Source organism: Juglans microcarpa x Juglans regia, chromosome 2D (assembly GCF_004785595.1).
Source record: "Juglans microcarpa x Juglans regia isolate MS1-56 chromosome 2D, Jm3101_v1.0, whole genome shotgun sequence".
NCBI classification, from domain to species: Eukaryota; Viridiplantae; Streptophyta; class Magnoliopsida; order Fagales; family Juglandaceae; genus Juglans; species Juglans microcarpa x Juglans regia.
In genome coordinates this window covers 1,522,352-1,535,086 of record NC_054596.1, presented here as the reverse complement: position 1 = coordinate 1,535,086, position 12,735 = coordinate 1,522,352, and the positions used below count along the sequence as shown (strand labels likewise).

The 12,735-nt window shown below is 35.0% G+C and overlaps 1 protein-coding gene across 5 annotated transcripts; it reads right to left on the bottom strand.

Moving 5' to 3' along the window:
• Positions 1 to 615: 615 nt before the first annotated feature.
• Positions 616 to 10,171, bottom strand: LOC121249703 (agamous-like MADS-box protein AGL11). 5 transcript variants are annotated; one of them, XM_041148461.1, is made up of 10 exons: positions 10,027 to 10,171; positions 9,264 to 9,319; positions 8,953 to 9,156; positions 4,259 to 4,340; positions 3,911 to 3,972; positions 2,882 to 2,981; positions 2,305 to 2,346; positions 2,111 to 2,152; positions 1,278 to 1,435; positions 616 to 879 (listed from the first exon to the last, which is right to left on the bottom strand). In XM_041148461.1, exons 3-10 carry the CDS (start codon positions 9,132 to 9,134, stop codon positions 876 to 878), a joined length of 672 nt encoding a protein of 223 aa, XP_041004395.1. In that variant the 5' UTR covers positions 9,135 to 9,156; positions 9,264 to 9,319; positions 10,027 to 10,171; the 3' UTR covers positions 616 to 875. The 5 variants fall into 5 exon arrangements, with proteins under 5 accessions (XP_041004395.1, XP_041004394.1, XP_041004397.1 ...); XM_041148460.1 differs by lacking the exon at positions 10,027 to 10,171 and adding an exon at positions 9,728 to 9,934; XM_041148463.1 differs by lacking the exon at positions 10,027 to 10,171 and adding an exon at positions 9,417 to 9,571.
• Positions 10,172 to 12,735: the final 2,564 nt, after the last annotated feature.

Sequence of the window (12,735 nt, the reverse complement as noted above, 5' to 3'; positions counted from 1 at the left end):
TCGGTCAAATCATCGGTTCACTTAGCATTTCTTGGGACAATAATTCACTGGTTCTTCAGATATCCAAAAGAAGAAGAAAAAGACATTCACTGCAGCCATCGTCGGTTGAATATGGGCAACTTTAGTTTGGTAATCTGTCGTCTTCAGTTGAGTTGGGAGATTGGGTTGTTTTAGGTTCCGTTTGGATGTTGAGATGAATTGAGTTTTGTATAGATAATAGTGAGTTGAGATTGTAAATTGAGTTTTGTGGGGTCACATAATATAAGTTTAGATGTGTTTAGATGTTAATACGAGTTTAGATATATTTATGAAAAGTTGAAAAGGTTGTGAGTCACACATATAAAGAGATGTTGAGTTGAAAAAAATTATGGATTCCACGTGTAAAGAAATTTTAAATTGAGATGAATTTAGTAATTTGAGAGTTAGGTATTTGAATGTTAGACTCAGCTTAAAATTAGACTGAACTTCAAGTTCTAAACGAGCCCTAAGTTTCTTGGCCTAGAAGTTTCTTGCTGTTTGAATTGAACCGTTATCTCCATCACCATTTATATTTGGGCGTCTACCCAATTCATATTAATTATAAATATTGCCTTTGCCTTGACATGTTGACAAGCATTACCCAAAAGCACTTAATACATAATCGATATGGTTTTCAACAGTAGATCATACGATATTGGCATTCTACAAACTCATATGGTACCCATTAATTAACAATATTGCAATTAGCTAGAGAAAGTGCCACTTCAAGATGGCCTTGCAGCCCAATATATATATAACGTAGTACAAAAACACCATTAATCGGATAGCTGACTATGATATCTTTATTTAGGCATTATATTAAGATCATCCCAATTGCAGATTTGCCGTCCAGCAGTTTACCTGGATAAACACATGAACAATAACGTCAAACTAAAACCATGCATAAGCGCGCGCGCGCGCGCACGCACATATATATATATATATATATATATATACATCCTTGCCTTTTCAATTATGTAGAATTGATCATTTGGTTACAATGCAACACGAATTTATGGTTGAAATTGGGTAGATTAATGCAAACTTAGTTTGTTCCATGGATGTATGTTAAAGGGAATTAATATGAATATGATCATCTATATTTCAAACGGGGAGCTAGCTAGGATTTATTTAGAAGCAGTACTAATTTATAAGCTAGCTAGGTATAAACATATATAAAAGATCATGGCGGAAATAAAAGGAAGCAGATCAGAAGTTGTTATAATATATATGCTGTATGCAGCGTGCGTTAGACGTACCCAAGACGGAGTATCTTCTGGTCGGGCTGCGAGTAGGTGCTGCTACCGCCCTCGACAATAATGGGGCTAAAGAAATTGCGAGATAATGCTTGGATTGCATTGAGTTCTGATCCAGAAATGTTCATGTTTGCTTGCTGAAGCCTTTCAACTTCTGCTATCTGCACGCATGCATGCGCAGTCATGTGGAAACAAAAGTACTTTATATATATGAATCAATGTTTTTGGATGCATGAACGTCGTGGTCTATATGATAGACATGAAACTCATGAAGTAGCAGTTCTATATATGTTTTACGATCTAATGAGAGTCGACTCACTGCATGTGAATTCAATTCCAACCATCGGATATATATATAATTGAAATCCAACAATATTGTGTAGCTGGTATGGTACGTACTAAGGTAAACGACGACTAAGTACGTACGACAGATTGATCCAAGTACTTCTTTTCTACGTTTTCCTTCTCCTTATTTAATCATCTTGTGGGTACGATTCTGTTGAAAAGTTTGAATATGTTTGATAAATCTATATAAGCATTCGTGCGTGCGTACGTTGTACCAATATATATATATATATATGCAAATCTTCAGTTTCTTTGGTTGCTTTAATATATGTAATTATTTCAAGCCAATTAATCGAGCGCAAATCCTAAAAACTAGCATTTCATCATATATATACAATAATGATCCCGGCCTGGAGGTGATCATGATCAGGTGACCGGGTGCGGGGCCGGCGATAATGGAATAGTACTGACGTTCGGAAGACATATATATTTTATGCATCATCTAGTCTATAATTTTTCTTTTAATTAACGTACGTAATGCATGTACGTACCTTTGTTCGAAGACAAATATTTTCATTTTCCAGCTCAATCTCCTGCAGGAAATTTTATAATGCCATCAATAAGTCCCAAAGCAAGTACTAATTAATAATAATTTACAGTTTGACAAAAATATATATATATATATAGTAGCATATATAGAAATTGATGAAAAAGAGATCAACAAGAGATCAGGAATTACGCGCACCTTTTTCTGCAAATACTCAATATCAGTCAGCAACATTTCGTGCTATATATGAAAGTGAAGAAATAATAGAATCAGACAATTTAATGTACGTACATAACAAGCTGATCAGAGGTAAATCAATATGAGATTATATATAAGCTTAGTAAGTTGCTAGACAGCTCATTCATCCACACAAATATGATTAGAAAAATGCAAGCTAGCATTATTCTCATGATGTAAATAATAGATAGAGAATGTATATATATATATGTGTGTGTGTGTGATACGGTTAATTATACTGTACTCTATAAATCTAATATAATGAACTTGCATTAATATGCATGTAATCTAAATATATGCAAGCGTACGTACGTAGGAATGTTTAGAGAAAAATACGTGCAGGTTAAAAGACTACTGCATGGACAGAAAGAGTTAAGCTCTGGTCAATACTATTTGAAGTTACGTACAAAAGTAATTATATATCGTGATATGTGAAATGTGAGTGAACCTGCATGCAGGGTCTTCCGGTCTGCTGTAGTACTGTGTTACCATGCATTTTTCTTTACTTTTGCTTTGGATGTCATGATCATTATCTTACCTTCTTGGACCTGATTCTGGTGATTCCTCGTTCAAGCCTGTTCTCCAGTTGCTTTAGCTCCTTGACACTCAGAGAACTCAAGGCATCTCCCATTAAGTGCCTACAACCAGAAAAAAGAAAACTTGTAACGTTATAATCAGTTCCTGAATCCTAACTAAGGGGCCCGGCCTCCATAAATTCCCTCAATCACTTAACAAATGATCAATATATATATGTATGATCTTAAGTATTTCTACTTTTCTTTTCTTTTCTTTTTATACATTTGGAAATGGGATATTGAACCAAGCCCTCTATTTTGGAGGTTGGGGATTTATGTCAATCAGACCACGTGCCTTTGACAATGAGTATTTCTACTAACAAGAACGTTGATTAATATATGGTATCACTGCAAATAAGACTTTTCAAATTGTACCTCAACCCTTTCATAGAAAGCAACGTGACTAATACACACGTGCATGAGAATGCAGCACGCTTAATTATAAGGAGAAGATTTTCATTGATCTCAGCAATTTGAGCTGTAATATATTATATATATATATATATATATCGATGTGTTTATAGTCATGTTTAGATCGAGAGGGAGAGTGGAGATCTGAGAGGGTGGCCTGGAATGTGTGAATATTGGACAGCTTAAATAATCACTTTCATAACAGAGATGCAATATCAGTTCTAAAGCATATGATTTTTAAGTGGAACCGATCGAGTCAAATCACAGTAGTACTGCTAATCGCATGTAGGGTCAATCACTGTAATTGATTACAGTACTTAATTAGCTTTCCAGTTCCATTTTCACAGCTTTCATTCTCATTACTATATATTGGTTGTCTTCATTTCGTACAAAATAATGTAAAATGTTTTCATTAGTTTTGCACAAATTATATACCCGCCCCGCCCCTCGGCCAGCTCCCCCTCCCCCAATAAATAAATAAATAAAATTGGAAATATATATATATATATATTTTTTAATGATTCTTGCGTGCCATTTGAATATATAGAAATTAACAAGGGAACATGAGTACTGGAGATCACCTGTTAGAATTCTGTAGCATTTGTATTTGTTGCCGCAGCTTTGCTGATTCTTGCTGATAATACTTCATCCATTTAATAACTCAAATTAGATATATAGGATTCGTTTCAATAATTAATTGTGAGCTTCATGTCATGTACATGTGTGTGTGGATATTGCATGCATGCGTATCATGTTTGCCATATGACTCATTATATATTCTGAGATTGATGCGCGCGAGAGATCATATAAAGTAATATTTAACGAAGTAATATAGAAATGCATGCATGGGTGGCTTCATATATAGAAGAATGACTGGAAATTAAGGAAAAAACAATTATAATTAAGAGAAATGTTAGCTAATTAATTACCTGAGCATTTACTTCGGCCATAGAGCTCGTGCCTGAGCCGTCCGAGCATGCCTTCTTGTACTTCTCTATAGTAGATTTTATGCTGTACGTACATGTGCCAAAAGCAAATCAAGCCCCGCCCCTAATGTTAATTAATTATTTAAACACAGCAACTAATTATTATAAGTTGCACCCAATTTTAAACGTTGCATGTCATGAATTGAGATATAAATCTCAAGTTCATATATCTATAAAGTATAGAAGCCAACATTATGCATGCATGTCTACGTATGAAATTAGTCAATTAATCCATTTTACTGTCTCTCGCAAAGGCAAAAGTGTCAGATCCACATACTCAATGTTGGCATGATCATATTTTTCTTGGAGGATCGAATATTTACTTTTCATCCATAAACCACCACATATTTCTTCAATTTACATTCTAAACTATATATCAAAATTTTTAAGTACTTACACTTTTTCTCAAAATAAATAAATAACTTACACCATATATATATCTATATATATACACCTATTTTAGTTGGCACACTAACGAGGGATCAGGAATATCATGAGTTAATGGAGGTGACAGCACTATATATATGGAAGGGTATATATTCCCTACGATTTGATCTAATTAGAAGATGAAGATCCACGCAATTAATGCCCTTAAAATCCAATTTATTGTCAAAGAGTACTCTAACCGGCCGGCACCTTTGAAGATCAACTTATAAGTCATGCCTCAGTTACGTAGAAAGAGCCAGGAATGCTATCCCTACGCGTTCAGCCAGTACGTACCAAGTACCATATATATGAACTTGAAGGACCCGGGATTCACCACTTTTTCTACTTCCTATCACTAAAACGGGCAAACCCATAAAGGAAGTAGTATTTACTTTTTTTGTTTCATTTATTACTTGCATAGATATATATAGAATTAAACTGAAAGGACGAAACAGCCAGTATGAAAGTTCCAAACCTTGAGAAGAGTGAACGAAACTGGTAAGAAAGATAGGTTTCTAGATTGCCTTTAATAAATTAAAACGATCCAAAGAATGGGCAGCCTCCAAAGATATAAATTAATAAGAGAAAAAAAAAAAAAAAAAAAAAAGGACCAGCAGCGCAGAATACGGAGATTCTACTTGCTAACATTGAAAAGGGGAGCTGGGCTCCATCTTTTACCGTCTTTTACAAGCTTTTACAAACTTGACTCGTGTATACTACGATGAAAATACTAAATTGGTGAATGCAGGAAGCCTTTAAGGCCGGCTGAACGCATAAGAGCTGGATTCCATCTTTTCCTAATATCTCAAAAGAAAAGACATTCAGAGGCTAGCTGAATCAAATTTGACTGGAAACAGAAGACACCAGAATGTACATTCAGACCTGACACCCTGTAGACATGCACGCGAACACTGTTCGATCGATGAGTTAGAAATAAAGCACTCTTTATTTGATATTGAGCCTTCCATGGAATATAGCAGCTTGCATGGTAGTTCTCTCTATAGAGACAACAGTTCAATTTTGAAAAGCGTCCAAATATATGGACCGGTGACTCTTGTGGATTTTACCATGGTCGGGCGCCCCAAAGATCTGGATTCCAAATGGTGCTAAGTTTTTAGTACGTAGGCTAGCTGTTTTGGGGACTTTCCTGCGTCAGTACTTATAAAGAGGTGAGACATCAAACCCAGGGAAACAAACATCAAACGAGGAATCAAGAAATGGGTGCTGTATACTGTGCTACAGGCATCCATGTGTAACTTTAGTGATGTGACCTGAAGATTGATAAAATGAAAAGAAGAGCTTAGTGGGTCTCAAGTTGATTTACATTCTGATCATGACATCCAGTTAAGGAGTGCTAGATCATGCACTTCAATCATGTCTAGTACTTCAATAAATTGAGTTCTTTTTTCAATTTTTTTTTATTGTAGACTATAGAAGTGTTGAGACTGAGATGAAGAAAAATAATCCACCCCACTTTGGAGTTTGGTGTCGTATTAATAAAAATAATAAAATAATAATGTTAGATACAAGTTCTTTATAAGTTAATTTTTTGTTAAAAAGTAGGTTTTATTAATAAGAAAATAGTTTTTTTTTTTATAATTTTTTAAGGTAGAGTTTACTTTTTTACAAGGACTTACATGAAGTTTGTCTATTTAAAATTTGTACAAATTATTTTTCTAATAAAAATAAAGTTAAAAAAATGAAAAAACTTTCAAATAAATTCTAGATTCTCTTTCTTTTTTCCTTTTTCTGGCTGTAAAATTAAAAAAAAAAAAATAAAGTCAACATGGACTTCGGTGGTACATTAGAGCTCGAAATCCAACCAAATATAATTACCCAAGGAAAGTCCGCCGGGCAAAAGTTCCAGGCCGACAATAGTATACAATAGCATCAGAGAGCTAGGGTTTTTAAAAACTTTGTCGTCTTATTATTATTATTATTATTTTCTTTTCTCGATTCAATACAGAGTTGAGAGTACCAAATACTCTTTCGAAGTCTCGAGCCATTCATGGATAAAGCAAAGCAAATGAAAGATATGCGTCGCATTCTTGAACCTTTCATGGACAAAGCAAAACAAATAAAAGATGTGTTGGCATTCTTTTCACCCAAAGAATCATACAAAAACGGGGGAGCTAGGCTCTTAGAACTAGAGTAAGCAGCAGATTTACCAGAGAAACTCGACTCCTGAAAGGATCAGAATGAGCTTTTTCAGTATTCTGTGCTGATAGACTAAAGATTTTAATTATAGATACTAACACCAAAAAGGAAGGTAAAAGACGGAGAAGGACCGCAGGCAACAAGGACTGGTTCACAGGCGCCCAACTACTACAGTGTGCATGCCACATATGGTGTAAGAGATCTTTATTTATCTGACTCTCTTGATTTGTTTCTTTTCCTCCAACTTGCTCAGTCCTAGCTATCAACGAACTGGGAGTGGGAGTCATTTTTCACATTCTTTATTATATATATAGTCGTAGAGTATGAATTATATTTAAATAACCATCAGTTCTTTAAAATAAAGACAGTACTAGAGATTATCATGAACTGCCAAATTAATCTGATCATGTTGTTTTTATTGCTGTCTTTACTTGTCGGGACTTGCCAAAAAAGAGCCGTGGGTCATTGGGAAATGAAAAATTATTGTCATCCCTCACTTTTCACCCATTCACATCTCACACTCTATAAAAAATATTATCATATCTTATAAAAAATACTTCATATTTTATAAAAAAATTATTGATATAAAATGTAAGAATGAATAGTAGCTGATGCATAATAAATTCTATTAAAAAATAAGTTGAGACCTAATATTATATATATGTGTAATATATATCTTGGTTGTAAGGGATTATATATACCAAACATGACACTTTTATCGCTTAGCCTTAATTTGTTTTATGGCAAAATATATATGGGAGAGCTAGCCCTCATGTAATAGCGTTTTGTCGAGTGAGAATGAATGGGAGCCATGCCAGGTACATGAATATATGATCAATCATATATAGTTGAAGCAAAAAGAATGATCAAGCAATTTGATGGGAAATGCATGCCCAGAAAGAATTAAGTGATTTAATTTGAATATCGATGTCCAAAAACAAGTCATGATTTGACGTGCAGAATGGGGATCGAACTAACTGGCCGTGTGTGATGTGCAAAACATCAGAAGGTCAAACCAATTAAAGAGAAGAGAAAAAACTTCAAAAGCCATTAATATAGCGGGAGGCAAAACTGCGTTAGCTTATTTGTTATAGTCAAAGAGAAAGTGAGAGGTATATATATATACCATGACGCGCTCGTGCTTTAGGCGCCAGCCAGCCATAGTAAATGATGTTGTACGTTTGAGTTGTATATATATATGTGCTGGGCATGGTCCTAAATGATCTGGACTAGTAGTGCTAATTTCTGGCGTCTACATGATATTATTACTTATTTAACCTAGAAAAAAAAAAAAAAAAAAAAAGTAAAAAACAACTAGACCTTGCATAGTGAAAAATACCAAACCAAAAGATGCATTCACGGTATTGGCTGTCATTCAAAATACAGAGAAAAGAAAGGAAGATTTGAAAGCTTTTAGTGGAAGTACTGGAAAATCCCATAAAAAATGAGATCCAACAGACAAAATTATCACTATTGCGGCAATTTTTTTCATCAAAAGTTTAACACCACCCCCTACGAAACTGCATTCCATTTACGACGATTTGATTTAGCAGCGAAAAAGGAAGACATCTGAGAGGAGAAATAGCGACCAACTTCTGCAGATAACTCAATTAACTTATGTATGGGAATATGATCTACTTATAACACTGTAATGTACTAGAATTCATAGATCATAACACTGATCATTGATCAATAAATTAGTTAAGATCAAGTACTGTGCGTTAAAACACCATTTCCCAGTATGAAATCATGAATCATCTATGCTCACCTTCAGATCTAGAAGACAAATGAGTAAACGCATACAGGTATATTTCAAAGATATATGAGCATAAAATACACATATATTTCCACATACATATTATATTTATATATATATATATATATATATATCTAGCTAGCTAGCTACGTACGACATCCTACGGCACAAAAAGTACCAAGCATTTATGTTTTAATATTTTGTTTGGTTATTTTATAATCTTCATCCGATCGACGAGCATATCATCGGTAATATGTTGAGCAATCAAAAATGAAAAATAAAGAGGAAATTAATTTACTTGTTGTTTGAGTACTCATAGAGGCGTCCACGACTGGAGAAGACGATGAGTGCTACTTCTGCATCACATAAGACTGATAATTCATAAGCTTTCTTCAAGAGTCCATTTCTCCGCTTGCAGAAGGTGACTTGACGATTGGTAGTGTTCTCGATCCTCTTGATCTCAATCTTTCCTCTACCCATCTTGCAGCACTTCTGGGCACAACTGCACAATCCGATCAAAGTGACTTCATTTTCTTTGGCAAAATAAATTATTTTAGATCACGTCAAACGTATTACTTATGGCATAATATTATATTAGAAGATCTAAACCTCTCTAGGGTGCAGCAAGGAGTTTTCCGAATCCCACGGACCCTCAAAGTCAGAGTCTGTGAGTAATAAGATGGGAAATATGTTTTATCCATGCATATAGCTAGCAAACTATATCAGCTCCATAATAAAAACAGAGCCTAAATGTTTCAGTACTTTAAGATGCGCATGACCGACTCTAGTCTCCTCTCTCTGATCTGTTCGTGTTTGTGCGTGTTGGGAAGGGGAAGAGGGAAGGTGTCACGAATCAAACCCATGACATATCCATGAGCAGCTCAAGACTAGATCAATATGTAAAATCAACTCAGATTAGCTAAGGAAAACTTAATCAGACCCCAGAGATCATATATATGTAGTTTCTAATAAAGCTTTTTGAAAGAAAAAAAATCCATTTCCATATCAAAACACAATATTGGAAAAGCTGTAAAATAAGCTTGAAAAACAGTACTGAAACATGAAGTACGTACCGGAATGAACTCACACAAAACCATGACTTCTGGAAACCAAAGATATGCGTATTAAAGAAAAAATCGGTGACTTCAAGCAAATTTGGAAATGGGTACTGAAAAAGAACATAGTGTAAATGGGAAGGCAATCTTCAAGCAAGGAAAAAAATTATAAGATTCTATGGTCTGGCAACAGATCTAACAGATGGATGAACCATGCTTAAAGCTGAAAACTCATGCACCCAGTTTGTACTCTTATAAAACACCATTTTAGAAGAGATCTATGAACAAATATTTTCTTTAAGAAATGAACCGCAGACCTGGCTTTGGCACAGTACTCCGGCTACTTCAGCTTTCGGAAAGTTTTCTAATCCCAAAGAAACCAAAGTTCACACCCTACTTCCACTTCTCTTCCCTATTTATAGCTCTTTCTTTCTTTGTCTAGAGGGAGAGAGAGGCCGGGTCATAGAGGAAAAGGACTTGGAATGGTTTTTTGCCGAGTGCCCATACAAGACGTACAGCCTCGCCTAAATGAAAGCAGCTTTGCAGGAGCAAATTCGCACCAAATATGGCAATCTTTTTTCATTTCATGTTATTGATAATTTTATGTCCAAAAGTGACTAATATGCCCTTCAATTAGTCTGATCTCTTTCATCCTAAATTTTCAGGCATCTGATCATGGCGTGTCATGTGAGAGACTCATGATCTGACAACGCGAGTGAAACAGAAATATTTTGGGATAACAGTTAGACAGGTTAGGGTTTTGTGCTGTCCACGTATGTGTGCACTAGGAAGTCAAAGAAAAAAAAAATAAAAGAGGTAAAAAAACATACAACAAAAGAATTTAATGACTTAATTTGATGCCCCTGTACGTGACCTAGCTAGGGCATGCACTGTTCTTTGATTTGTGTTACAAAATGGAGATCTAATATGGCATGATTTTCACGGCCGATTGAAACATTAAAAACATAATAAACTTGGCCGTAGATGTTACATGATGCATGCCAAATTGAATGTTATATGAAACTTATAATAGGAAAAGCTGAAGAATGTTACTAATTCTAAATTAAGGCTCTAACCCTATATATGTTATATATATAATAAATTGAGTGCTTTTTTTCCTTTTTGCAAAAAAAGATAGTATTATATATGTATTATAGGATATACATGATGATCCAAGGGATCATTTCAAATGGTATGGTTTCGGTTAGAGCCTTGAACCTGATCGATCCACTATTACATGCTTTTTCTAAATGAAAGAAAACGTATGATTCACGGCTTCAAGCTTAATTACATTACATGCTAATTAAGTAGATGCATGCATGAAATTTGCTTAGCTATGATGAAAAAAGGCTCATGTTAAAGAAACAATTAAAGGGATCGAAGCTAACTTTTGTACGACATGCATCAATTACTTGACCAGGCCATGCAGGTATTAATTCCTAGCCTATTGCAAATATATTGTGGGGTTTGATTAACATAGCAAGGCAACATGATGTATATATATGAGCGTGCATGCAAGATCATGCCATCCTAACTCTTCGTCATGAGTCATGCATGTATATGCAAGTACGTACATCGAGATCATGCCATCCTAACTCTTCGTCATGAGTCATGCATGTATATGCAAGTACGTACGATGTACGTACACATGAATTCTAGCACTCTTTTTTTGTTATTGAAGTGCATTCTCCAAACTTAAAAGCTAAAGAGGCTGCCTAGCTAATTATATGTGACCGGAAACCGATTCTATAGAATTAAAGAACCCTTATTAATTCTCTTTTGTTTTCAGTACTGCCTAGCTAGCTCCAAGGATCCAACAAACACATGCATGCAAATAGAGGACTGCTAGTCTTAATTATTAGAGAAATTCACTTTACAGAGCGCAGCATGATCGTTAATTTGTCGCTTAATTTATATAATAAATATATCTTTGTAAATTTAGATAGCTGGATATATATTTTTTAAGTGTGCAGAGTTGATCAAAATCAGCCAGCTCGAGGCCTTATACTTAATTAACACCAAGATGTACGTGCATGCATGCATCAGTAAGCAATTAATTTGTTCTTTAGTACTTTGCATTAAGGAGATCACACCTGACGAGGAGAATTAATCATTCATGTCTGATCTCTCTTCCTAAAAAATATGTCTAATTTTCCGTTTGATTGATCAATACATTCCTCCTGGTCTGCTCATTAATCAAAAGAGCAGGAACAAAAAGGGAAAAGCAAATTAATTAAAGGACTTGGGTTCGTGACTATATAACAGAACGATCGAGCTAGCTAGGGAAGATATACATATCTTTAGTGAATATATGGAACGTACGTACGTACAACAATTCATGATCATGATATATATATGCATGTACTCAAGTCACAATATATATGCAATCTAATTTCAATATCTCTTGATCTGGCGGTGTACGTGTCAGCGCGCATTCATCAGCCCATGATGACGATCAACATGATCGTAATGCTCGCTTGTTATGCTACCAATATCCTCATCGCCATTCAATTACGGGGATTTGGGGCTTGGAATATTGAAATTGGTCATAAAGGAGTATTAAAGTGATTCGCGCGCGCGCACCATAGGCTTGGCTTCACCTTAGGTCAGGCTGGTTAGGACTTCAAGCTAGCTAGCTGCAGCCTCGGTATCATCAGGATTCGGGACAACGACAGTACTGGCCGAGAATGTACGTACGTACTCAAATTCATAGCATTTTTTTGTACATATTATGATATATAGCCAGGTCTGATCTAGCACAATGATCATCATCTAATTTTAATCTAAGGGATTGCAATTTGCAAAAGTTTAAAAAAACTTTTTCTTTAGTCATCCTAGCTAGCTAGTTGTACTACGTACGATATCACATTACAACATTAAAGAGTAATAAAAATAACTTTGGGAATGTTGAAGTTGCGACTTAATTGCAAGCCACGTGAATATCTGATTACAGATCACCAGCTTCTTTTGACGAATATAATGGAGGTAGCAATCGTCTTTCCCATTTTGTCTTGCACTTTGCTTAG